The sequence below is a fragment of the Nyctereutes procyonoides genome, unplaced genomic scaffold, assembly GCF_905146905.1.
Source record: "Nyctereutes procyonoides isolate TBG_1078 unplaced genomic scaffold, NYPRO_anot_genome, whole genome shotgun sequence".
NCBI lineage: Eukaryota > Metazoa > Chordata > Mammalia > Carnivora > Canidae > Nyctereutes > Nyctereutes procyonoides.
This window is the reverse complement of record NW_026575051.1, coordinates 24,440,917-24,468,464: the sequence shown is the minus strand read 5'-3', so window position 1 is coordinate 24,468,464 and position 27,548 is coordinate 24,440,917. Positions and strand designations below refer to the sequence as shown.

Here is a 27,548-nt window from a genome sequence, read left to right as displayed (position 1 = left end):
TATTTATTTATTCATGACAGACATAGAGAGAGGGTAGGGAGCAGAGACACAGGCAGAGAGAGAAGCAGGCTCCATGCAGGGAGCCCGATGCGGTACTTGATCCCGGGACTCCAGGATCACGCCCTGGACCAAAGGCAGGCGCCAAACCGCTGAGCCACCCAGGGATTCCCTCCATTCTTTTTTTGATTCTTAGTGTCTGTACTACCTCCAGCCTCTGGAGGATGTTATTTCATTTTTTTTAAAAGGTTTTATTTATTTATTCATGAGAAACACACACAGAGAAAGACAGAGGCAGAGACAGAAGCAGAGGGAGAAGCAGGCTCCATGCAGGGAACCTGATGTGTAGGATCTCCAGGATCAGGCCCTGGACTGAAGGTGGTGCTAAACTGCTGAGCCACCCGGGCTGCCCTGGAGGATGTTATTTCAAATGTAATTCTTTCATGTGAAAATACCTCTATTCTGTAAAAGAAGATCTATAATATTTGAGGCAATAAACAACACCAAAACTTTGAGAAACCCTTCTTATCAACTAAATGTTAATCCAATGAGTGGGGCCATGCAGAGTGACAAGAAAGCTAAAAATATAGATTGTGATGGTTTATTAATTATATTAATTTTTAGTTAATAATATTTATTAGATGAATTCTTTCTTTGTCCCTACATTGTCAAATGTGGTCCCTCTGACAAATATATCGGTGGTTGTTGTCCATAAAACAAAACAAAATGAGGAGTGGCTCAGTCAGTTGGGCATCAGGTTCTTGATTTCCACTCGGGCCGTGATCTCGGGGTTGCAGAATCAAGAATCAAGCCCTGTGCCCAGCTCCATGCTTGGCGTAGAGTCTGCTTGGCATTCTCCCTCTCCCTCTGCCTCCCTCCCCCTGCTTGCACTTTCTCTGTCTCAATAAATAGTATTTTAAAATATATATATAAAAATAAAACAAAAGACTTCATCACTTTTTTTAAGTTTTATTTATTTAAGTAATCTCTGCACCTGTTGTGGGGCTCAAACTCACTACCAAGATGAAGAGTTGCATGCTCCTCTGACTGCACCAGCCAGGTGCCTCTTCATTACCTTTTCTAATTAAACAAGAAAAAAAATCTATTTAAGTAGTGTCATTTTCCTTAGACTCCTGCTATGCTATTTAAAGATCATTCCTCAAATGAATAAAAAAACAAGACCCATTATGTACGGGGTCTACAGGAAACTCACTTCAGACCTAAAGACACACGACTGAAAGTGAAAGGATGGAAAAAGATATTCCATGCAAATGGAAGTGGGGGAAAAAAGCTGTTGGCAATACTTGTATCAGACAAAATATATATTAAAACAAAGACCGTAACAAGAGACAAAGAAGGGCATTACATAATGATAAAGGGATCAATCCAACAAGATGTAACAATTATAAATATCTATGCATTCAACATGGAGCATCTAAATACATAAAGTAAATATCAACAGAAATAAAAAGATTGTTAGTAATACAATAATAGTAAGGGGACTTTAATACCCCACTTACATCATGGATAGATCATCTAGGCAGAAAATCAGTAAGGAAACAATGTATTTGAATGACACATTACCAAATGGATTTAGATATATATAGAACATTCCAACCAAAAATAATACACACAAAATTTTTACAGTACGGTTCTGTGAATGTATTTTCTCTTCTTTATGATTTTCTTAATAACATTTTCTTTTCTCCAGCTTACTTTATTATAAGAATACAATATATAATATGTATAGCTTACAAAATATGTGTTAACTATTTTTTCTATTGGTAAGGCCTCTGGTCAACAATAGGCTATTAGTAGTTAAGTTTTCAAAGAGTTGAAATGTGGATTTTCAACCACATGGAGGGTTGGCACCCCAGCCCCATATTATTCAAAGGTCAACAGATTCATCTACTATGTGCTAGGCCCATTGCTGTGCTAGGATACAATGTGAGCCACAAAAGACAAAGTGCTTCTCCTTAGGGTACTTAGAGTCTAGTGCGTGAAACTATAAAAGGATCACATAAATATGTGTAGAATGCAACCTCAAAAATCACTTGGAAAAAAAAGAATATAAATGGGAAGATCTGGGAAGTCAGAAGAGGTTTTCTTAGGTGATTGGGGTACCTGTGTTTCCCCATTATATTAGCTAGATTCAAATGATACAGAAAGGAATAGTGAGCCTACTACCACTGTGTGCCTCATTCTGCACACTACAATAGAATTGAATCTCTTCATCTGTGCTAATATTCTATTAACATACCCTCTTAATCTTTATCTTAGGAGACCAGTACCATTCCTTTCCACATCCTTCATTCCTGTTCCTCACGTTCATACAGCATCCTATTCTGCACTCAGTTCTCTCCACAGACACCACTATTACACACACACACACACACACACACACACACGCACACACACACCCCTCATCCTTCTCATGTCACCACTACAGTTCCTTTTCCTGTTCCCAATTACTAAGGGAAAATATTCCGTAATGAATAACCACTACCATTTGCATTTTTATCACCATTTGCATTTTCTGAGTACACATAATACTGACATTTGGAAAGTGTAAAAATGTGAAATTATGAATTAAGTTGCAAACCTTCTAAGAACTTCTTACATTTTATAGGTGGCTGGCTGTGCTAGATGGTATTTGGTTGATACCAAGCTGGGACACATGGGTTTTAGAACAAATAGTATCATGTTGTTTGAGAACACTTATGAGATTCATAAAAGATATTTAAAACAGAATTTCTAGAAAATTCCTCTTTCCCATAAGAAATCATTCCTAAAACAAAACTCAAGGCAGGGGATCCCTGGGTGGCGCAGCGGTTTGGCGCTTGCCTTTGGCCCAGGGCGCGATCCTGGAGACCCAGGATCGAGTCCCACATCGGGCTTCCGGTGCATGGAGCCTGCTTCTCCCTCTGCCTGTGTCTCTGCCTCTCTCTCTCTCTCTGTGACTATCATAAATAAATTAAAAAAAAAAAAAACTCAAGGCAAACATCACTGTGAGATTGCCTGTGATCACTTTAGATACAAATACAGGTCAGATTACATCATTGTTAAATTATAATGTAAAGAGCCTGGGTTTTTCAGGGCTCTAAATGAAGTCTGGGCAGCAACTTTTTTTTTTTTTTTTTTTTTTTTAGCAACTTGTTTTAAAATACACACACACACACACTCACATACAGGCACATGGTTTGTTACTAATCTTCCTCTGAGAGTTAAGAAAATACACACCCTAACATGTCATACAGTAAGAACTTTACAATTGTTTATACCATATTAGGAAAAAAGCTTATCCCATGATTAACTAGAATGTTTTTCCTTTTGATTTGGTAACCATCACACTAGTTAAGGAAACCATGAAATAATTTAAGTCCATTGCAAGTTATTTGATGTCCATGTTGTGATTAGGAGTAATCTAATTTATATTATAATTCCCTCAAGGAGTATTTGTGGGTAGGCAAAAAAAAAAACTCTCATTTTTTTCTATTTGGTAACACTGTATAGTATTATATTTTATTGGCAGGAAATTTTTAATGCTTTATTAGAGGGTTTTACTATATATTTTTTAAAGATTTATTTATTTATTCATGAGAGACACACAGAGAGAGAGAGGCAGAGACATAGGCAGAGGGAGAAGCAGGCTCCTCGCAGGGAGCCCGATGTGGGACTCGATCCCAGATCCCAGGATCATGCCCTGAGCCGAAGGCAGATACTCAACCACTGAACCACCCAGGTGTCCTGGCTTTTACTGTATTTTGACATGAAAGAAGTTTACGGTACTTTCATTTAGAGGTAGTAGAAGAAAGAAATCATTATTTATTGAGCATTTATGATGTGCCAAACAGTGTTCTGGACATTAACATGTCAGATCTCATTTAATTAGAATGAACATTGTACCGAACCAAATGAAGAACCAGTTATTGTAAATAATATTATTATTTTTTAAAGATTTTGTTTATGGGGGACGTGGCTGGGAGGAGGAGCAGAGGGAGAGGGACAAGCAGACTCCACAATGAGTGCTGAGCCCCATGTGGGACTCGATATCAGACACCAGAGAGCATGACCTGAGCTGAAATGAAGACTTGAACGCTCAACTGACTGAGCTACCCATGGGTCCCCTATTATTACTACTTTTTAATGACAAAGCTTTTCTACCTTTTTTTTTTTTTTTTTAGACAGCATGCACATGCAAGCATGGGGGGCTAAGGACAGAGGGAAAAGAGAGAATTCCAAGCTGGGCGGAGTCTGAGTCAGGGCTCAATACCATGACCTGGAGATCATGACTCCAGCTGAAATCAAGCCACTCAGGTGCCCATTAATACTATTTTAAGTTTCCAAGAATTCTTTTTTGTTCTCATAATTTTCCTCTTTTTTACTTATCTGTTGTTTCATGAATGTGTTATTTTTTATCTATAGATTTTAATGAGCAGTTGTGTGTGGGTTTTTTTGTTGTTTTTAACTTTTTTCTAAGCCTAGCTTATCCTTGGATTTTATCTCTGTTTTTGATGTTGGAGGCTTTGTTTCAGTGTATGGGGATCCTTGACAATTCATTCACATTTAAGAGTGGAACATTAGGCACCTGGGTGGCTCAGTTGGTTAAACATCTGCTCAGGCCAGAATCCTGGGGTCCTGGGGTGGAGCCCCACATTGTCATTGAGCTCCCTGCTCAGCAGAGAGTTGGCTTCTCTCTCTCCCTCTTTGCCCCCGCCCCCATGTTCTAGCTCCCTCTGCTCTCTCCCTCTGTCCAATAAATAAATAAATAAAATCTTAAAAAAAAAAAAAGGAACATTCAAACCTGTATGTGTAAGAGCACAGCTTTGTCAAATAGGGGCTTTACTATAGAGAGATCTGATTTTGGTGATTCTTGGAGAGACCTCCAATTATCAGTATCTTTAGTCCTTTTCTTTTGGGCTTCTTAGATCTCCAGAAAAAGCAGGTCCAATGTTGTATGTGGAGGCTCTAAGTCAGCTTACTACTGATCTTGGAGCTGAGGGGCTTTAGAGTTTCTCCCTTCAATATGCAGACTTGCACTTGCTACTCTTATTCTCAGTGTGGTAGCCTCCTCTCAGATGGACCTGATGCTCCCTCTGGTTCACTTTTATTAAGAAAGCAAACAAAATCTGCTGTGGTAGGAGAGGGGCAGTTGGCCAGCTATATATGGTGGTAGGTAATGGGGGGGCAGTATAGGGAGAAAGCAAAGGAGATCTGGAGTATCTAACTGCTTCTGATCAAAACTTTCAAACGATTCTCCTGTTTTACCCTTCTTTTTCAGAGATTGCCAGTGTCTTAAAGTTTAAGTTTTATTATTATTTAGATAAGGAGATAATTGCCATGGAAAAGATAGTTTGTTATTCACCATTCCCAGAAGGAAGCCTGCCACACCACAAAGAGCCACAGGGGAAACACCAGGGTTGGTCAGCTGACAGAGGGAATAAAGGAACAGCCTTTATTGCAATTTCATAAGAGGACTCGGAGAGGCAGGGTAAGCAGGCTGAGGATTGGCTAGTTTAAATAATTTCAGCAGGCTCACAATAGCCAAACTGTGGAAGGAGCCTTGGTGTCCATCGAAAGATGAATGGATAAAGAAGATGTGGTTTCTGTATACAATGGAATATTACTCAGCCATTAGAAATGACAAATACCCACCATTTGCTTCAACGTGGATGGAACTGGAGGATATTATGCTGAGTGAAGTAAGTCAATCAGAGAAGGACAAACATTGTATGTTCTCATTCATTTGGAGAATATAAATAATAGTGAAAGGGAATAGAAGGGAAGGGAGAAGAAACGTGTGGGAAATATCAGAAAGGGAGACAGAACATAAAGACTCCTAACTCTGGGAAACGAACTAGGGGTGGTGGAAGGGGAGGAGGGCGGGGGGTGAGGGTGAATGGGTGACGGGCACTGAGGGGGGCACTTGATGGGATGAGCACTGGATGTTATTCCGAATGTTGGTAAATTGAACACCAATAAAAATAAATTTATTAAAAAAAAATTTCAGCAGGCTCTGGGGCCTTGGGGCTGGCTGTCCTTAAAGTGTGGATACCTGGTGTGGGATGATTAGGGCAGCAGAATAGTGGCCCAGAATGTAAGAATCGCTTAGAAGTGGTGAGGAGAGGAGCCCTGAGGTGTAGTCTCCCCACTACCAGTAAGGCCTCAGATGTCAAACCTCAGAATAAAGTTATGCTTAATACACTCAATCCTGGCAATTTCTGAGCCTCTGGGAGCTATGTGGTGCAAGATGGCTCACTTATGGGGTTCTCCACTGCCTGTTGACGGTTCTGTTTTCCTGGATATAATATGATTATGACATGTGAAGACTTATCCCAATCCATCCACTCTCCAGCTTCCAAAATTGTTTGCTGTTGTTCTCTCCGAGTATGAGACATTTATGCCTTTTTTTAAAAAAGATTTTTATTTATTTATTAATGAGAGACACAGAGAGGCAGAGACACAGGCAGAGGGAGAAGCAGGCTCCATGCAGGGAGCCCGATGCGGGACTTGATCCCAGGTCTCCAGGATCACGCCCTGGGCCAAAGGCAGGCACCAAACCGCTGAGCCACCCGTGCTGCCCTATGCCTTTTTAAACATTCTTTAAGGTCATTTTAATGGGATCTGGAGAGGTGGTAAAGGTGAATGCTTGTGTTCAATCCACCATCTTCAACAGATAGTCACAAAGTAAGTACCAACACTTTTTCCACTTACTCTGAAAGAAGGTAATATTTAACCACCACACTCCACCCCTACACCTGCCCAAAACAAGATATATAGTGGCCATATAACTATCTTAAAATATTTGAAGGGCTTCTGCATAGAAGAAAGAATAAACTTACCCTGAACTCCTCCAGAGTCCATAACTAAGAACAATGAGTAGAAGTTTGAGAGATTTTACAGCTCAATAAAAGAAAAAATATTAGAGCAGTCTAAAAATGTAATCTGCTGCTTCATGAAATAAAGAGCTTTCCATTATGAAACACACGTATTCATTCATGAACCCCGATCAAGTGCCCATTAGGACCAACATAGTTCTCTCTGACCTCAAGTTGCTCATGGTCTAACAGGGGGATAGAAAGGTCTGAGCCTAAAGATTCCTGATCCTCGAGGTCTTCCGTTATACTTACCATAGAATTTCTATTTCTTTAGGAGCACTTATAATTCCTTGCTTAATGTCTTTTTTTTTTAGTCTCAGAGCTCCATAAGGGTGAGAACTGTGTCTTTATTGAACATTACTTTACCACTTAGATTTAGTATGGTGCCTGATACATTGTAGGTGCCCTGAAGCAGACCAAACTTTAAATAACAGATTAGAGTAGCATGATATAAATATAATCATGGCACTAGAGGAGAATTCGAGAAGTCGAAATAAGTGCAGACATTTAATTTAGCATGGGATGATAAGGGAGGACTTTCCAAGGGGTGATGGCACTGAAATGAAGTCTTAAATAACATTAAAGAGTTAGTAAGGCGGGGCGGGGTGCCTGGATGGCTCAGTCAGTTAAGCATGTGCTTTCAGCTCGAGTCATGATCCTGGGGTCCTGGGATCAAACCCCCATGTTTTCGGGCTCCCTGCTCACTTGGGAGTCTGCTTCTCCTCTCCGTCTTCTCCCTCTGCACCTCCCCAACTCCTGCTTGTGCTCTCTTTCTGCACTTTCTCTCTTAAATAAATAAAAACCTTAAAAAAAAAGAATAAGGCAAGGAGGGAGAAGAGAATTCTAGAAGAAACAGAATGTTCAAAGTCACAGAGATATTAATAACATGAGGCAATCTGTGAATTACAACATACTCTCTATAGTAGTTTAATAAGGAGCACATGAGTGAAGACCAGAGAGTAAGATCAGGGCAGTCATACTCAAGAGTTTGACAAAATGGCAATGGATATTATGCAAGGCTCTGAAGCAGATTTTACAATTTAATTTAGATCATTCTGGCAGCAATGTGTAGGATGTAAGAGAGGTGGCAGGTAGACGCAAAGAGACCAGTTGGGAATGTGGAAAGTAGAACAAAACTAGAACATGAACACAATTCAGCCAAGTTCTTCATTTTATAACAAAGCTGGCCTTTCCTCCAGTTTCCAATAATAGGTTCCTCATTTCTGTCCAAGACCTCACTAGAATGGCTTTACCATCCATGTTGCTATTCCGAATTACTTGGGTATTCTCTAATTGGATGGAAGCTCCTCTGCAGCTCTCATTTCTTTCTGACTTCTCACCAGAACTACCATCAGTGGTCCATTCATGGCAATATGGGATTTTTCTCACATGCACCCCAAAATCCTTCCAGTCTCTGCCCATTACCCAGTTCCAAAGCCACCTCCATAGTTTTAGGTATTTGTTATATCAGTAACCCACTTCTTAGTACCCATTTTCTTAGTTGTTTGGGGCTGCTATAAGAAAACACCATGGAATCCATAGAATGAATGGCTTATAAACAACAGATATTTATTTCTCACCGTTCTGGAGGCTGTAGATTTCAAGATCAAGGCATCAGTAGATTTGGTGTCCAGTGAGAACCTGCCTCCTGGGTCATGGACAGGCATCTTTTGCTGTGTCCTCACATGGCAGAGAGGGCAAATGAGCACTCTGGAGTCCCTTTGATAAGGGCACTAATCTCACTGATGAGGGCCCTGCTCTCATGACCCAATCCTCTATCAAAGGCCCTACCTCCTAACACCATCATGCTGGAGATGAGGATTTCAACATATGAATGGGGGGGGTGCACACAATCAGTCATAGCATCTGACATCTATAATTAGCCAAAGATAGAATCTATCCTATCTCTTGCCATGTCTGTTCCCTGTTATTTATGAAACTATTTTCACTACAAACCCAGAGACTTCTTCAGTGTTATTTCCTGGCTCTTATCATTAGCTGACAAGATTCATGCCTGTCCCTCCTAGTGCATTATGATCTGGTTCAGGGTAAGTTTAAGCTCACTTCCTTACATGTGAACCACTGGCACTAACTCAGTTCATGTGTCAATAGACAGTCTCTGCATATTGTCACAGTTTAATATTTGATATTTTCAAACATCTAGACACACAAAATATAGTTTTGATCAAAGAAACTATTTTCTTCCAAAGTCTAAGCATGATTGTTTTTGTTTTTGTTTTTTTTTTAACAATGTTACTATTGACAGTGTTTGGTATGTGGAAGGCGGTCAACAACTATATGGGTCAACAACAACTATATGATAAATGAATGGACATTTCTGGTCAAGAAATCAATATAAAAGGCTGAGGATGGCAAACTGTGGGTAGGTTCTAGAAATGGTAATCAGACACATGTAAGCCCACAGTAAGAAGCCCACATGTAATCAAAATATCAGATACATGTAAGCCCATAGTAAGAAGGTGAGCTAGAGTGAAATGTTGGGGAGTCCTGAATGCTCAGAAGAGACATTAAGATTACCATCTAAGGGATCCCTGGGTGGCACAGCGGTTTAGCGCCTGCCTTTGGCCCAGGGCGCGAACCTGGGGACCTGGGATCGAATCCCACGTTGGGCTCCCGGTGCATGGAACCTGTTTCACCCTCTGCCTGTGTCTCTGCCTCTCTCTCTCACTGTGTGCCTATCATAAATAAATAAAAATTTTAAAAAAATTAAAAAAAAAGATTACCATCTAAGTATTCACAGAACCATTAAGATTTTGGTTATAATCAGATATCTGCTTAAGAAAGATGATTCTGAAATCTCCCATTTCAGGGAGGAGTTTTCAAATGTCATTGAAATGACAAGTATAATATAAACATGGGAACAATTCTGTTTCAGGGATGGAAAAAGAGAAGGTATAGGCCAGAGCAATTTCTACAAGACAAAGTGCAAACAGGACCAGAGTGGGGTGAGGGTTGCGGGGGGGGGGGGGGTGAGGATAAGTAGCCTGAAATTCAATAAATGAAAAAGGAAAAGCTTGCTTGGGAAGTAAGCAATGATGCCCAGGACAGAACCGAGTCCCCCACACCTGGAGTGGAGGTAGTAAAGCTGCAGGGCTGTCAGCAGGAAGCCCTGCCAGAACAGCAGCTCATTAAGTCTGCCCTAGTGAAGTGAGACAAAGGGGATGGATGTAGTGAACCTCTAAGAGGAGGATTGGTACCTGTTGCCAAGGTGAGTGTGGGAAGGTGGGGGTGGGGCAGCACCAAGGAACAACCCTTGAGAATAAACTTTGAGAAGCAGCCAGTGGGCACAGCAGTGAAATTCTGAGATAGCTTCCTCCCTACTTCCTATACTCTGTAAATCTTGCAAAATCACCACAGAAAATACAAACTTTTACTCCTTCTTTGAGACCAAAAGATTTGCCCAAAGACCCAGATAATCTCCAACACAGTTTATTTGAAATCCCAATACTGGACCAATATAGTTAGGATGAACCACTAGAAAAGTTAACAAATCTCAAACTTTACTGACAAATACACACACACACACACACACACACACACACACTTGAATAAAGGACACTATGATGTTCCTACATAGAAAGACTCAATATGACAAAGATGACAATTTGCCCCAAATTAATCTATTTTTATGCAATCCCAACCAAAATCCTAAAGGGTTTGTATGAAGCATTTCATCAGGATTTCTTCTATTCTTGGAAGCCCAGCACTCCTTCCTCAGGAAAGGAATGTTGAGCAAGCCCTACATGTCCTCCTTCAATCTGGTTCCATCTATGCCACGTGGGAAAAATTCCTTGAAATTTGTGCCATGTGGATGGTATTTTTCATATTCCAGTGTTAATGTAAGTTGTTTTACTTTTTTTTAAAGATTTTATTTATTTATTCATGAAAGACACAAAGAGAGGCAGAGACATAGGCAGAGGGAGAAGCAGGCTCCTCACAGGGAGCCTGATGTGGGACTTAATCCCTGAATTGGGATCATGCCCTGAGCCAAAGGCAGATGCTCAACCGCTATACCACCCAGGCGTTCCATTGTAAGTTGTTTTAATTATCAATTGCTATGTAATACACAACTCCAAAATTTAGTAACTTAAAGCAATAATCATTTACTTGTTTGTGATTTTGCAGTTTTGGCAGAGCTCAGTGGGGTAGCTCTTCTTTGCTACATTTGGCACTAGAAAGGTTGGTTTGACTGAGGCTGGGGGATCCATCTCCAAGACTACTCCAGATTGGTGCTGGCTGTCACACAGGAGCTCAGCTGGGGCTGTTAGCTGGAGCCCTTTATTTTAGCCACACGGGCCTTTTCACTTAACTGTTTCCTCACACCATGGCTGCTGGGTTTCAGAAGGAGGAAGCAGAAGGCTTATTAATGTCTGGGTTCAGAGATCCTAGGCTGTTACGTCTCTGCATTTAATTAGATGAAGCAGTTAGAGGCCCACATCAGATTCAAGAAGAGACATAAGCTCTCCCTCCTGATGGAAGTAGCTGCATGCACATATTTGGGGGCCATCTTGGAGACTATCTACTACTCAGGTTGTTCATCGATTTTATATTCCATTGGCCAGACCATAAAGGATATCCAAATGTTAGTGCTTAAGCCATCACCCTTCTTAGAAGTAGCCCCAAATAAATATTAATTTAAATATAATTCATCACTAAACCAGTATTTCCCGGAAAACAAGCACATTATTTTTCTAATTTTTTATTGAGGTGTAGTTTACAATGAAATATACAGATCTTAAGTGTATAATTCAATGTTTTGACATACCCATATAGCTGTGTATGCATAAACATACATATGCATAGCTATGTAACACACACCCATATCAAGATGTATCTTCCTTACCCAAGAATATTCTCTATGCCTTTTTCTTGTCAATGCATGCTCCCAGAAGCAACTATTGTTCTTATTGTTTTAGATTTGCCCACTCTAGGACTTCATATAAACGAAATTATATAGTACATACTCTTTTTCTCAGACTTCTTTCACTCAGCATTTTTTGAGATTCATGTTGTTGTGTAGATTAATAGTTTGTTCATTTTAATTATGAGTATTATTTCATTGTATGAATATACTACAATTTGTATAACTATTCATGTGTTGGTGGTATCTGCATTTTTCCGGCTTGGGGCTACTTTTATTTTTTAAAGATTTTAGTTGGGGATCCCTGGGTGGCGCAGCGGTTTGGCGCCTGCCTTTGGCCCAGAGCCCGATCCTGGAGACCCGGGATCGAATCCCACATCGGGCTCCTGGTGCATGGAGCCTGCTTCTCCCTCTGCCTGTGTCTCTGCCTCTCTCTCTCTCTCTGTGTGACTATCATAAATAAATAAAAATTTAAAAAAAAATTAAAAAAAAAAGATTTTATTTATTTATTTGAGAGACTGCAAGTGAGAATGAGTGGGGCATGGGAGGTAGAGGAAGGAGAGGAAGAAATAGATTGTTTACTGATCAGGGAGGCTAAGGCTCGATCCCAGGACCCTGGGATCATGACCTGAGACAAAGGCAGATGTTTGCTTAACCGACTGAACCACCCAGGCACAGTTTCAGTCTATTTTAAAGCTGCTATGAGCATTCTTGTACAACTCTTTTCATACACTTAAGATTTTATTTCTCTTGGGTAAATACCTAGAAGGGAAATTTCTGGGTCATATAGATGATGTATCTTTAATTTTATTAGAAATTGCCAAGGTTTCCAAAGTGACTAAATCAGAGTTCCAATTAGTCCACATCTATACAAGTATTTTGTCAATTATTAATTTTAGCTATTTTAGAGGCTTGTAATGGCATCTTATTGTTGTATTAATTTGCACTTTCCTGATGACTAACGTTTTGAGCATTTTCCCGTGTACTTATTGCCTATTCATATATCTTTCCCTATAATGTGTCTGTTAAAGTATTTTACTCATTTTTATTTGTGTTGTCTTTTATAAATGAGTTGTAGGGTTGGGTTTTTTTTAACATATTATAGTTATAAGTCCCTCATTAGATATGATTATTACAGATATATTCTCCTGGTATATGGCTTGTCTACTCATTTCTTAACCATGTCTTTGAGTAGAAGCTTTAAATTTTCATTATATTCAATTTACTGATTCTCTTTTACAGTTAGCACTTTCTAAGACCTAAGATATACTTGCTTACCCTAAGGTCATGCGGATTATTTCCTGTTTTCTTCTAGAAGCCTTAGTTTTAGCTTTTATTAGGTTAATAACCCACCACAAATTCTATTTTGAGGATATTATGAAGTTAAGTCCTAAGATTCAAAATATCTAGTTATTCTAGTACATTTTCCCTTTATCCATGGAACTGTTATGAAGTCTTTGTTAAAAATCACTTGACCATATTTTTGTGGGTATATTTCTGGATTCTAGTCTGTTTCAATGATCTATGTATCTTCTTTACTGTACCTATACTGAGAATCTTAAAATCATAGAGTCGCAGTTCTTCAAACTCTTTTCTTTTTCAAAATTGTTTTGGCTATCCTAGGTTCATCACATAACTTTTAGATAAACTTTAACATTTTCAATAAAATGCCTGCTGGGATTTTGATTGGAATTGCATTGAATCTATAGATCAATTTAGAAAGAGCTGACAACAAAACAATACTGAGTTTTCTAATCATGTACATAATACATCCATTTCAATCTCCTTTAATTTCTCTCAGCAATAAGTATCATGCATTTAAATTTTAAGTGTTTGTTTATAATCTGCTCTAATTCATGTAATTTATAAATCTTGTGTAAAAGACATACTAGGAAATTTCAAGATCAGTATGACAGTGTTTTTGTCTTACAATCCAATAGAAGAGCAAAATATTCTCATTACAATTTTAAAAGTAGAAAAGTTTGAGTAACATATTAATTAGAAGAGATGAAATATGTACATATTTAATAATAGCACAAAGAATGTAAGAATTATAGAGGTGTCACATGGAACACAAAAAACAAGGTGTCACACATAACACAAAAAGCAAATTCAGCCTTTGATTTCTCTATAACAATTAAAAATAATAGAAATATATTTGGGTCTGTCACTTAAATATATGAAAAACTGAATTCTAAGAAATATAAAAATAGGGAAAATGAAAAACCTTTCAATGACAACTTCTGCATCCATGTTGACATTCAGCATGGGTAATAGTTTTTGTTTTGAAGAAAAATTTTTTTTAAGTATTCTCTATACCCACTTGGGGCTCAAATTTAGAACCCCGAGATCAAGAGTTGCATGCTCCACCATGTGAACTAGCCAGGCACCCCTATTTTTTTATTTAATATACTCATTTATGGAGATTGCTTAACTTACTTTATTAAATTATTTCAGCATTTAATAATCAATATAACCAAGCTAAATCCTTCAACTTTGATCTTCTACTTTAACTAAAAATGGCTAGTCAGAATTCCCTTTACATAAGCCTCTTATAATGTACTTGGGAGTGGTTAACTTTTTTTTTTTTTAAACTAAGTACATAATCCCAATTCAAAAGGTTTTCTTCATATTTTTAATTATTTAAATTTTTTTGATGAAACTATCAAATCTATACTAAAATATTATTAAATCAGTCTTTTAGGATACGTCCCTCCCCACAATTTCAGATGAGAAATTAGACTTTTGATCGAAAAATAGTTACTTTATTATTTTAATTCTCTTTTTAAGACAAATGCATCAATAAGAAATCAATATTATGTTAGGACATTTATACGCTGAAAATGTTCCTAGCAGTAGTAATTCCTCCATAAAATATAACTGCATATATAAAGCAGTATCAAATCCATTCATATATATTAGACCATAAAGTATAATGGAAGATAGCACATCTTTTTATGTCTGGGTAATATAAACATAATAGTTACAAAATAGGATAGAAAATGGCTTTGTTGCTATCGAGTATGTGACTCTGACAAACTTAGATCTTCATTCTCCTCCTCCTTTGAAAAAAGGGAAGGAATAATAATACTCCATAGAATTGCTGTAAAGATTAAATTATTGTTTGCAAGGTACTTTGTATAGTTCCCACCTGATAGTAAGTACTAAATTAATGGCAACGGATTTCATCTTATGGCACTAATAACAATAGAAATACAGTTGATCCTTGAACAACACCGGGATAAGCGGCACCAACCCCCGCACTATGAAAAATCCAAGTATAACTTTTGACTCCCCTAACACTTAACTGCTAAGCCCTACTGATAACATAAGCTGTCTATTGACAAATATTCTGTATGTTGTGCGTATTCCATACTGTATTCTTATAAAGTAAGCCAGGAGAAAAGAAAACGTTATTAAGACAACCATAAGGAAGAAAAGATACATTTATAGTCCTGTAAAAAATCCGCATGAAAGTGGACCCACACAGTTCAAACTGGCATTGTCCAAGGTTCAACTGTATATTGCCTTATATAAGGGCTATTCGGTAAGCTATCTAATTTGTAAGGCTGACAGAGAGGAAAGGAGAACTGGGGGCTCTGCAATATGGCAGTCATTCCACAGCTCTCTGTCTGTATACTAGAAACCAGCCACCAGGTAAAAAAAGTACATGAGAGTACAAATGCACAAACAACAGCCTGGAGTCTTAGCCAGTGTTGTCTTTAGTGTCCGTAGTTCATTACAAATTAACAGTAAAGTGATTTAGAAGAATTAAGGTACTTGTGGGGGGATTAAAATTTTATTTATTTATTCATGAGAGACACAGAGAGAGAGAGGCAGAGACACAGGCAGTGAAGGTGTCGCTAAACTGCTGAACCAGCTGCTGGGGGTGGGGTTAGACTTAGGTTTTAGAATTAAATTGAGAAAGTATTTAACTGATTTTCAGACCTACTTAGTGATTTAAAATGAATAATCATAAGTGGAAAATACACAAGTGCAAATAAAAATTCAAATGTGTAACAAAACTTTCTCTCAGTTCTTATAAGAAAAAAGGACAAAACTAAACACATAAAATTATATTACAACTATCAGGAAACTTCAACCACCATGAGAGATTACCTTTTTTATATAGAAAAGTAGCAATCTCTTCCCCCACATATTTAATTAATATGAAACAGAACTACAACATATTACATGACATGATTTTTTTCTTTTTTTGGCTACTAAAGACCACAAAACTATTTGCTGCAAAATACGTTTTGTGCAAAAATTAAAGAGACTGTATTCTAAGAGAGTAGAAAAGGAAAAAGGAATCATTAACAGATACCCATTGTGAGGAATGGAATTTTTGGGATCCCTGGGTGGCGCAGTGGTTTAGTGCCTGCCTTTGGCCCAGGGCGCGATCCTGGAGACCCGGGATCGAATCCCACGTGGGGCTCCCGGTGCATGGAGCCTGCTTCTCCCTCTGCCTATGTCTCTGCCTCTCTCTCTCTCTGTGTGTGTGACTATCATTAATAAATAAAAATTAAAAAAAAAAAAGGAATGGAATTTTTTCCCCCAACACCTATCCCACTGCCAGCAATGGGAGTGGAGTCAACTTGGTGACATAAAAATTAACATTTTATATTACTTTAAAATAGATAATACCAGATTATTTCCATACTATGAAAAGCAAACATTCACTCTTGACCCCTTAGAAAGGACATACCCCAGAAAATCCTATTCTTTTCAATGTTAATCTGGACAAAGGGAAGAGGATGGTGCAGATGTAACACTTAAAGAGAGACAGAACATACAGAAGAAATACATACAACATTATTCATTTGTTCAAATAATGAAAAATGAATTTATGACACATTTTCCAGGAAAAGTTACATGTCTTGAAATCCTGCAAAAACCAGGTATACAGGGAGGGGTTAAAAACAAAGTCATTGATGAACAATAATCGCTTTTTAACAGAGTTCATGCAATTATCTTAGTTGGAAAACTACTGTCCCAAGTCACCATATTTATGCTCTGCCACGTGATTACTGTGAAAATCAGTTCTTAAAAGAAATTATTCTGCATGTGGTGCTGACAGAGCCCTTGAGAAAGTGCTATACAAACCGAAGTTTATAGAAATTTTTAAGTGATAATCTTAAAATACCATACAAAGATGTGTAAACGAAAAGATGCTTTAGAGTTGCAGGGCCTTATAAAATCTATCATGCAGATGAAGACAAAAGATCATCTTTTCTGCATTTAAAAAATTGATAGCATAACCTTAAAAGTTCAAAATTCCATTTTCAGCAGAAAAAGGCGCTAGATGCACCACTGCATTTCACAGGACCCACGGGATAACTGCAGGGATGCTGGACATCATAAGGGCTTGGCCAGCACGAGCTCCTCATGCTTATAGATGGACATGTGAGAAAGATTTTGCAGCAAGTCTCACCTGGGAAATACTCTAGCATTAAACATTTCTACTCCTCTTTGATCTACCCTGTCAGAGAGGAAAACTGCTTTTAAAAGATATAAACAATATAAATTCTGATAGTAACGCACTGTAAAAATTAGGTATGATATTTTTGGCACAAAGCACTTTTAAAATCTGAGCTTGTTTTGCAAAATATATGTCTGGAATTTCTTATTTGAAAATAAAAACTTTTAACATACACGCAATGTGTAAATGATTTTAGGAATGAATGAATTAGATTCTCTTTCCTTATGTACTGAATATACCTTCAGTATACTTCAGTACCAGATATCTGCATACATACCTCCATATTCTACATTATACAGATATTGCACAAGTAACATTGCCAAAATATACACTAATGCAGTCTGGCAAGATTCAGGGTTTACCTTTCACTATTATTTTTTTTTGTATTTGGATTCAATACTACTTTCCAAAAAAGCTATATGACCAATTTCAGAAATACAATGCTTGCTATCTCTCCTTGGTCAATAATATTAAAATCTGTACCGATATATTTGGGGCTTTCCATTTATGTTTTCCAGCACTTAAAATTCAGCAAAACCTGTTTTTGACATTTTTTACAGCATTCCTTCAAAAACAGGAGAAGCTTCGTCTGATGTAAAAAAAAATTAAAACAAGTCCACAAGGCAGTAATCTTTCCACCAAAGATCTCACTCCACCTGAAAAGCGCTGCAGAACAATATTTAAGTCTTTCAACTTTCACAGAGCCATTAGGTGCAAAGTCTGCTTAAAAAAAAAAAACAAAAACTTGTAACATACCATGACAGCTGGATGCATTTCTTACTGAATTGCACAATATAACTCAATTTTTTTTCCTCCCTAAAACGTTTTAGGGTATGCTACAGCTGCTAAAAGGATTTCTATTTTTCTTGGTCCTCTGTTTGTTGGGTCGAAGATTGATGACATCTCCACCATTAAGGGTACTTGAATTTTGACCCAAGTGACTTCCAGTTGATGTATTAAAGACACCTGTAAATTGAGGAAAAACAGAGAGAGTGATACTGATATAGTTCAGGGTTACCAATTGTACACTGTGTATCCAGCATCTTAGTAAATCAGTAATATTTTCAGTATTTACAACTTTAAGCTTTTGTTTTCATTTCATTTATTTTATAAGTTTTTTTTAAATAAACTCTACCCCTCCTTTTTAAGTAAACACTGGGCTTGAACTCATGACCCTGAGATGGAGTTGTATGTTTTACCAACTAAGCCACCTAAGTGCTCCACGTTTATTTTTAATAGCCAATATATATCGTTTGTCAAAATTCAAAGGGTACAAAAGGGATTACACAGTAGTCTCCCTTCCAAATCACCAGTTTACCTTCCCTAAAGCATGCATGTTTTTCACTTTTCCTGTTTCCTTCCAGAGATATTTTATGCATATTTAAGCAAAAATGCAAATGAATTTTTTCTCCCTTAATTACCAAACTGATGATTAACTGTATACACAGTTCTGCATCTTTTCACTAACAATCTATTTCTGAATTTGCTATCAGCAAGTATGATAATTTTAATAATTTTACTTATCTTTTACATCATATAATTTCCTCAAGAATACCAGATTTGTAGTTCACAACAGTATTTGTGAGATTTTATGTTAATAAAAACATTGCATATGTAAAAGCTGTAGTAATGTGGGATTTTCCTATCTAGGGTAAAACAACAACGAAATGGTCTACAAATAATTAAAGTGGTAAGTAAATTAAAGGATGAACTAAATGAAAACTTTTAACTACTATAGTTCCCATTTTGAACTGTGCTGCTCTTATACTATAATCTCTAGTTTATAAACAATTTATCATAAATAAATAAATAAACAACTTATCCTCCATGATACACAAGTCTGTGCCAGAGACACTATCAGCAATACAAAGATGACTATAACCAATTCCTGCCCACAAGAAGTTTACAATCTAATAAGTGAGGTGAGGTAATATGCAGGTAAGTAATGCTTTAGCTACTCTTCCTTAAGTGTCATAAAAGGGACCCAAGATCCCACAGATGGTTCCAAGGAAGGACCAATTATACCTAATATATAAGAAAGGACTAATAAAAAAGGTAGAACTGGACAACTGGCAATGTATTGGACTTAGATCTCTCTTCATTTAGAAGAAAAGCATAGCAGTCATGGCTTTAGCTAGATATACAGCGAGCGGAGAAAGCTTTCTAGACAGTCCTTGAGGAATGAATAGTTCTTTGACAGGGATGGGAAAGAGGTCATTCTATCTATCTATCTATCTATCTAATCTATTTATCTATTATTATTATTATTTATAAAGATTTTATTTATTTATTCATGAGAGACCTAGAGAGAGAGATGCAGAGACATAGGCAGAGGGAAAAGCAGGCTCCATGCAGGGAGCCCAATGTGGGACTCGATCCCGGGGATTCCGGGATCACGCCCTGAGCCAAAGGCAGATGCTCAACCACTGAGCCGCCCAGGCATCCTGAAAGAAGTCATTCTTGATGAAAGAACCAAAATAAGCAAGAATGAAGAAGATAGTGTTAGAATGTTTAAGATACAGCAAGACCTCTGGCAGAACTGGAAAACGGGTACATATATGAGTGGGGCTTAAGGCCATACAGGATAGATGATATTGTCTTTAGATCTCAGGATGAAGAGAGCTGCATTTAATATTCTCCATAATACAAATCTATCAAAGGGTTTCACTCAGGAAATTGGAAGAGACAAGAATGGAGCTCAGAAGACAAGGCCAGACAGAAGCTTATTACAACTGCCCTATTTTGTTTCACAAAGCATTTGAGGTGTCTGACGTAAGAACATATTCAATAAAAATGGCAAAATAACAACAAAAAGAAGCAAGAACCAAGGGGTAAAAGAAGTTAAAACAGGTCAAGAAAATAATGTGAGTACATGTATGGGGGCGGGGGGGATGTCAAAATACAGATATGGAGTCCCTAAGAGACTACACAGAAGCTTTAGTAACAGAAAATTTGGTTCTCAACTTCCTGGTAGCCATAGCAAAAAACATGACATAGTCCAGTTACTGTTATAGAGAAGACAACATACTTATTCTTTAGGAAATGTTAAACTTTGTAGGCCTTTAGCATTACAAAAAAAAAAATCAGTAAAGTGTCTGGAAATAGTACAAGTATAGTGTCAGAAGAACAAGTGTTGGAGATCCCTGGATGGCTCAGTGGTTTAGTGCCTGCCCTTGGCTCAGGGCGTGATCCTGGAGTCCCAAGATCGAATCCCACATCAGGCTCCCTGCATGGAGCCTGCTTCTCCCTCTGCCTGTCTCTCTGCCTCTCTCTCTCTGTGTCTCTCATGAATAAATAAATAAAATCTAAAAAAAAAAAAAAAAAAAAAAAGAACAAGTATTAAGAGCCCATTTATACATAGGACAGACCTTTAATAAAGTCTTTATCTCTGCTCTCTTAATACATAGAAAATTCAATAGTTAAAAAAAATCTTTTAACTCAATATACCTTCTAATATGAGAGTTGATACTAAGTTTAACAATTGCTAATCTAATACTTTCTAATCACATTTCTTAAAGAAATGAACATATTGGGACGCCTGGGTGGCTCAGTGATTGAGCGTCTCCCTTTGGCTCAGGGCCTGATCCAGGGATCTAGAATCGAGTCCTGCATCCAGCTTCTTGCGAGGAGCCTGCTTCTCCCTCTGCCTGTGTCTCTCATAAATAAATAAATAAAATAAATAAAATCTCTCTAAAAAAAAAAAAAATGAACATATTATATTAAAAAAATAGCAGGGGCACCTGAGTGGTTCAGTTGTTTAAGCATCTCAATATCAGCTCAGGTCATGATCTTGGGGTCCTGACTAAACCCCCATCAGGCTCTGCATTCAGTGTGGAGTCTGCTTGTCTCTCTCTCTCTCCCTCTACCCTTCCCCCCGACTTGCCCTCTCTTTCTCTAAAATAAATAAATAAATCTTTAAAAAAAATAGTAAATATGGGGTGCCTGGGTAGCTCAATCAGTTAAGCATACAATTCTTGATCTCAGCGCAGGTCTTGATCTTAGGGTTGTGAGTTCAAGCCTTGCATTGGGCTCCAAGTTGGGTATGGAGCTTACTTAAAAAAAAAAAAAAAAGAACCCACACAATAAAAAGATGGTTAAAAAATAGTAAATATGGTAATAATGAATGGAAAATAAATTTAGCAGGTAAACATGGGACTGAAATTTCTTGGGTACTTACCAATTTTGTTACTACTTGAATGCATTAATTCTGGATCCTCAGCTATTTGCTGTTTGAGTTTTTGAAGGTATTTTTCAGCCAAATATTTAAAAACTAGAATAAAAGCAAAAGCAAAAATCTTACCAGGTCAGTATAATTTATGCATGTAAAATCTGTTGTTTCATATGACTCACTATAATATTGTATACTTGCTAATGACATTTATTTATTTTGAAATATTTGTATTCTTACATTCATCCTTACTAAAAGGATGAATCTTTACTTCCTTTCCATTTAAAATTAAATCGGAAGTATATAATCTAGTTGAAAAAACTCAACTTTTAAAAATTACTTGAGCATTCAAAAAAAGAATTATTTGAGCAATGCCTAAGTACAATAGTAATTATAAATATATATGGCATTTTATTAGTAAAGAAATGATATAATACTTAGTAGTCATTAGTTTTAGATACTTGAATAGGGATCAACAATCAGCAATACCACATTAACTCAGTCTTGAAAACATATCTCCTTTCTTTAGGTGAAAAAACTATCTAGAAGACACTTGAGCAACAATCAAGTTGCAATCTAACAATATAAGTAGCAGTTCTGGAATGAGAAAAATAATCATCTTTCTCTACTCTCACTTTCTTAAACTGGGAAATATTACTAAACAAATTAAGGTCAGGGGTGCCTGGCTGGCTCAGTCAGTAGAGCACGGGACTCTTGACCTCAGGGTCTTAAGTTCCAGTCCCACGTTGGGGGATTACTTAAAAAAACAAAAACAAAAAACAACTAGGGGAGCCTGAATAGCTCAGCTGGTTGGGCGCTGATCTCTTGGTTTTGGCTGAGGTCATTATTTCATGGGTCGTGGGAATGAGCCCCATATTGGGCTCTGTACTCACTGAGGAGTCTGTTTGAGAATTCTCTCCCTCTGCCTCTCCTCCCTCACCTCTCAAATAAATTAATAAATCTTTAAAAAACATACACATAACAACAAATTAAGGTCATTATAACCGCCTAATGGAACATCCACTATAGTGGAGTTCTCAAACAATTCAGTAATTTAAAAAGGTATCCATGAAAAACACATACATGCATACACAAATATATACAGTTATATTTTTAAAGATAAAAAACAAAACAAAACCCACCGAAGTTTGGCAACAGAGAGTAATAAGTATTCAGAGTCATTAGTAATTAGTTAAGGACTCTAAGAAACATCATGCTTCTAAATTTTACTTAATGATAGGTGACAAGAAAATCCTGTTATTACATATATGACTTCTGGAAACCACAACAGATAAAAATGTAAGAAGAATAAAACAAACTTCTTGCTATTTTTTTTAAGATTTTATTTATTTATTCATGAGAGACACAGAAAGAGAGGCAGAGACACAGGCAGAGGAAGAAGCAGGCTCCATGCAGGGAGCCTGATGTGGGACTTCATCCCGGGACTCCAGAATCACGCCCTGGGCCGAAGGCAGGCGCTAAACTGCTGAGCCACCCAGGGATCTCTATTAATTTTTTTTTAAAGGCAGTTTACCTTCAGTCACATTTAGATCTTCTTTCACTGATGTTCTGTAGAATCTTAGCTTTAACTTTTTTGCCAGTGCCTCGGCTTCCTCACTATGTATCGATTAAAAAAAAAAAAAAAGCACTTATAAAGATACCTTCTGATAGCTTGTTTTAAAAAATCATTTTTATTACATTTACTGAATACAGCTTAGGGGTGTGGGTGTCAGACCTTCCAGACTAGTTGAAAGTTATGTTGTTAGTACGTAAACAGGATTTTTAGTCTTCAGTATTGTTGTGGGATAAACACCATTTTACTGTCAATTCTATGGTCATTAAACTCTAGTCTTAAAATGGCTAAATATCACTTTTTGTTATATAACACTTAAATTAATTTTCTGTTTTTAAAAACATTTGCATTTAATCATACTCTGAAAATCTTACACTGCATTCCTTACTTTACTCTTACTGGCTGTGAAACTACTTTGCTGTCAAAGCCAAAGTCATTAAATTAACGACTGTGTCTATGAGAGCAGACTCCTAATTTTAGTTTTATTATGACTCTGATCTTAGTTTTAATAAGACTGTAGTAGCTCTGCTCTAAAATCATTCCGGATGATTCCACCCCACCCTTCTTCACTTTCTTCCTGGTCTTCACAACCTTGTGTAGTTTCTTCCTACACTGTAATCAAGGTTAGTCAGTGTGATCAATACACAGAAGTGATAGTATGTGACTTCTGAGATTAGGTCATAAGAGACATTAGGGCTTCTGCTTCACTCTGTTTTGAATCCTGCTTGGGGAAAGCTGCTGCCATGCTGTGGCGACACTCAAGCAGCCCTAGGGAGAGGTCCACATGGCAACAGGCCAAGTGAGTGAGCGTTCTAGAATTGGATCCTCTAGCCCCAGTCATGCTTTACATGACTACTGTCCTGTGTAACAGCTTGACTGCGACAACAGCTTGTTTTCATGAAATACCTGAACCAGAAACACATGATTAATCCACTCTCAAATTCCTGACACAGAGAAATAGAAAAAATAAATTTTTATTGAAGGCACTAAGTTTTGGGTTAAATTGTTATACAGCAACAGATAACTAATATAAGAACATAACAAAAAATGAGGTAAAAACCAAGCAAAGATTTTTAAAGCTAGCAAAAAGTTAATAAAACAATGTGCAAATACTTATAGATAGAAATTATCTAGATGCTCAGTTCACAAATTTGAACTGCATTTCTGAATATACAAAACAATACGAATCTGAACTACTTATTTAAAGTCATCAGCATAGGATAGCTACTTGCTCTAGGTATTAAAACATACAGGGATTTTTTTTCCCCCAGGGATGTTTTTATTAACATTCTTATTATATTTAGATTTGACAACATCAAGAGCTGGATTTCCAGTGTAAGACCTAAGACTGGAATTCTAAAAGGCCTTCAAAGTTTATTCCTTGAATTTTGTCTACTTATGATTTCATGTTAATTTTTTTTAACCCAAACCAATCACAAAAAATAGCTCACAGAAAACTTAATTATAAGGCAGTCTCTATAAAAGGTTTCCTAAAATTTTTAAATCTATGCAAAAATTAAAATAAGTTTTAACTTTATAGAATTACCACCTCCCCCTCAAAAGTGAACATCTTACTTCTTTATACAAGAATCATCTAAGAGATCAATCTTGTTTTGGACAAGTACAGTTGGTATATCTCCAACTTCAGCTACTACTTTCTCTCTCCAACTGGAAATTGCTTCAAAAGATTCTCTGTCTGTGGTAGAAAATACAAGCACACAAGCCTGGGCTCCTGTAAGGTCACAAAATAAAAATGTTATTTACATTAATGAAACAATCCTATACAGGATGAGGGCAATTTTTACCTATTCAAACATTTTTTTTAATTTTAATTTTTTAATTTATGATAGTCACACAGAGAGAGAGAGAGGCAGAGACATAGGTAGAGGGAGAAGCAGGCTCCATGCACCAGGAGCCCGACGTGGGATTTGATCCCGGGTCTCCAGGATCGCGCCCTGGGCCAAAGACAGGCGCCAAACCGCTGCGCCACCCAGGGATCCCCTCAAACATTTTTTAAATTGAAGTATAATTAAGATACAATGTTACAGAAGGGGAGGTGGGAGGGGGGTGGGGTGACTGGGTGACGGGCACTGAGGGGGGCACTTGAGGGGATGAATACTGGGTGTTATACTATGTTAGCAAATTCAAATTCCAATAAAAAAATATACCCCCCCCAAAAGATACAATGTTATATTAGTAAATTGTAACAATACAATTTTTATGTAAATGAATATTGAGCCCCTCTTTCCAGGACTCTACTTATGTTTTAACATATAAACACCGTATTTCCATATTCCAAGAACCAGTGGTTCTCAAAATTGTGCACAAGTGTCAAAGTATCCTCAAAACCATACACATTCTTGTTAATTGTTAAATAAAAACTTAGAAGAAAAAAAAACTACACATTCCTTTTGGAACACCATGAAATACTGATATATTGAATATTACAAAAGCAAGAAAGACGGGCAGCCTGGGTGGCTCAGTGGTTTAGCACTGCCTTCAGACCAGGGCATGGTCCTGGGACCCAGAATTGAGTCCCACATCGGGCTCCCTGCATGGAGCCTGCTTCTCCTTCTGCCTATGTCTCTGCCTCCGTGTCTCTCATGAATAAATAAATAAAATCTTTAAAAAAAAAAAAAAAAGCAAGAAAGAATGGTAAGCTAAGTATGAATGATAGACTGTTGCCAAGTTCTTCCTATTTTTTTTTTAAGTTCTTCCTATTAATATCTATCATTTGCTTCTGAATTTCTTTTAACGCAGATTTAGGAAAAATATATGAGGAAACAAATCATAATTTTCTCGTTCTATTTATTTTTTAATTTTTTTTATTTTTTAGATTTTTATTTATTAATTTGAGAGAGAGAGAGAGAGAGAGAGAGAGAGAGTGAGAGCACAGCAGGGGGTAGGGGCAAAGGGAGAGGGTGAAGCTGGCTCCCTGCTGAGTAGGGAGCTGGAAGCAGAAACGGGGCTCGATCCCAGGAACCAGGGATCATGACCTGAGTCAAGGCAGACACTTAACTGACTGAGCCACCCAGGTGCCCATCATTTTATTTACTTTAAAAAAAATTTTAAATTATTTTACTTTAGGAGCAGAATACCAGTGATGTAAACGAAGATAATTTAAGAATCAGTGCCAAAAGTTAAAAATACATATATATTTAAAATAGAGGAAAAAGTTTAATTTCATTTTTATCCTGTTTAAGTGCATAATTCCCATGCTCAAATGATATTTTAAGTTTCAATTATCACATTAGGTTGATAATATCTAAATCAAAAATAAGCAGCAACCTTCTGAAAGAAGCCCTTTTATTTTAAAGTAGGCTCCATGTCCAACTTGGGGCTTGAACTCACGAACCTGAGATCAAGAGTCGCATGCTCTGACTGACAAAGCCAGGTGCCCCAAAAGGTCTTTTATAAATGATTAGATGTTCAATCAAGCAGATAGGATGGTGACAAAAGCAGATATACAGATAACAAGAGTAAACTGCCCTAGGGACAAGAGAATTTCCTGGAACCAAGGCACCTTTTCTTACTATTACTCCTTCCTTCCAGATTTCTCAGGTATAAGTTTCCAACTAAGACTCAAAACATACATACCTGGACTACTTAGGATACCGTAAGGCCAAAATAGGTCTGCTTTTACCATTAAAGGGAATACTATAGTACAAAGCAAAAGAGCATGAAAGAGAAAAACCAGCAGTTAAGTATTACTGTAAAAGCAGAGAAAAAAAAAAAAAAAAAGCAGAGACTTCATATGGGAAAATCTTCCATACTCTAAAACAGATTTTAAACCAAAAAATGTATTAATTACAAAACTGTCTAAATTAATACAAAACTGGGGCTGGGGACAGTGTACACACAGATAAACAGATGCTCCCTGACACTTTGCAGGAATTTAAGAACAAATAAAACTGAGGAAGGGTGCCTGGGTGGGCTCAGTCAGTTCAGTGTCAGACTCTCGATTTCAGGTCAGGTAATGATCTCAGGGTTGTGAGACTGAGCCCCTTGTTGGGCTCCACCCTAGGCATGAAGCCTACTTAATATCTACTTAATATTCTCTCTCTCCCCGTCCCCCTGCTCCCCCTCCAAAACCCAACACTGACAAGATCACACTGGATACTAGTAAATAAACTTATATTTACTTGAACTCTAATATTTACTTAAGCTATAAATAAAAATTATTTAATTATACTTTAAGAAACTGTTCTTTTGGGCAGCCCCAGTGGCCCAGCGGTTTAGCACTGCCTTCAGCCTGGGGCATGATCCTGGAGACCCAGGATTGAGTCCCATGTTGGGCTCCCTGCATGAGGCCTGTTTCTCCCTCTGCCTGTGTCTCTGCCTCTTTCTCTCTCCCTGTCTCTCATGAATAAATAAACAAAATCTTAAAAAAAAAAAACCTAGAATTTTATATCCAGTCAACTGTTATTTAAATCTGAGGGCCAATGGACTCTTACAGGAAGTATACTTTAATAAAAATGTGTAAAAGAAAAAAAAAACCCAGAGATATAGGCAGCAAGAGAGCTTAAGAAAAGCAAAATGTCGTTTAAAAAATCTTTTTTTGGGATCCC

At 37.4% G+C, this 27,548-nt stretch overlaps 1 protein-coding gene across 1 annotated transcript in view; it reads right to left on the bottom strand.

The window, feature by feature from the left end:
- Positions 1 to 950: 950 nt before the first annotated feature.
- RAB23 (RAB23, member RAS oncogene family) overlaps positions 951 to 27,548 on the bottom strand; it is a 50,453-nt gene continuing 23,855 nt past the window's right edge. The window contains exons 4-7 of the mRNA XM_055329914.1: positions 24,556 to 24,712; positions 22,942 to 23,024; positions 21,417 to 21,509; positions 951 to 18,205 (exon numbers count right to left, since the gene is read on the bottom strand). Of these exons, the coding sequence (XP_055185889.1) occupies positions 18,066 to 18,205; positions 21,417 to 21,509; positions 22,942 to 23,024; positions 24,556 to 24,712 (473 nt within the window). The 3' untranslated portion in view covers positions 951 to 18,065. The remainder of the gene's footprint in view (positions 18,206 to 21,416; positions 21,510 to 22,941; positions 23,025 to 24,555; positions 24,713 to 27,548) is intronic.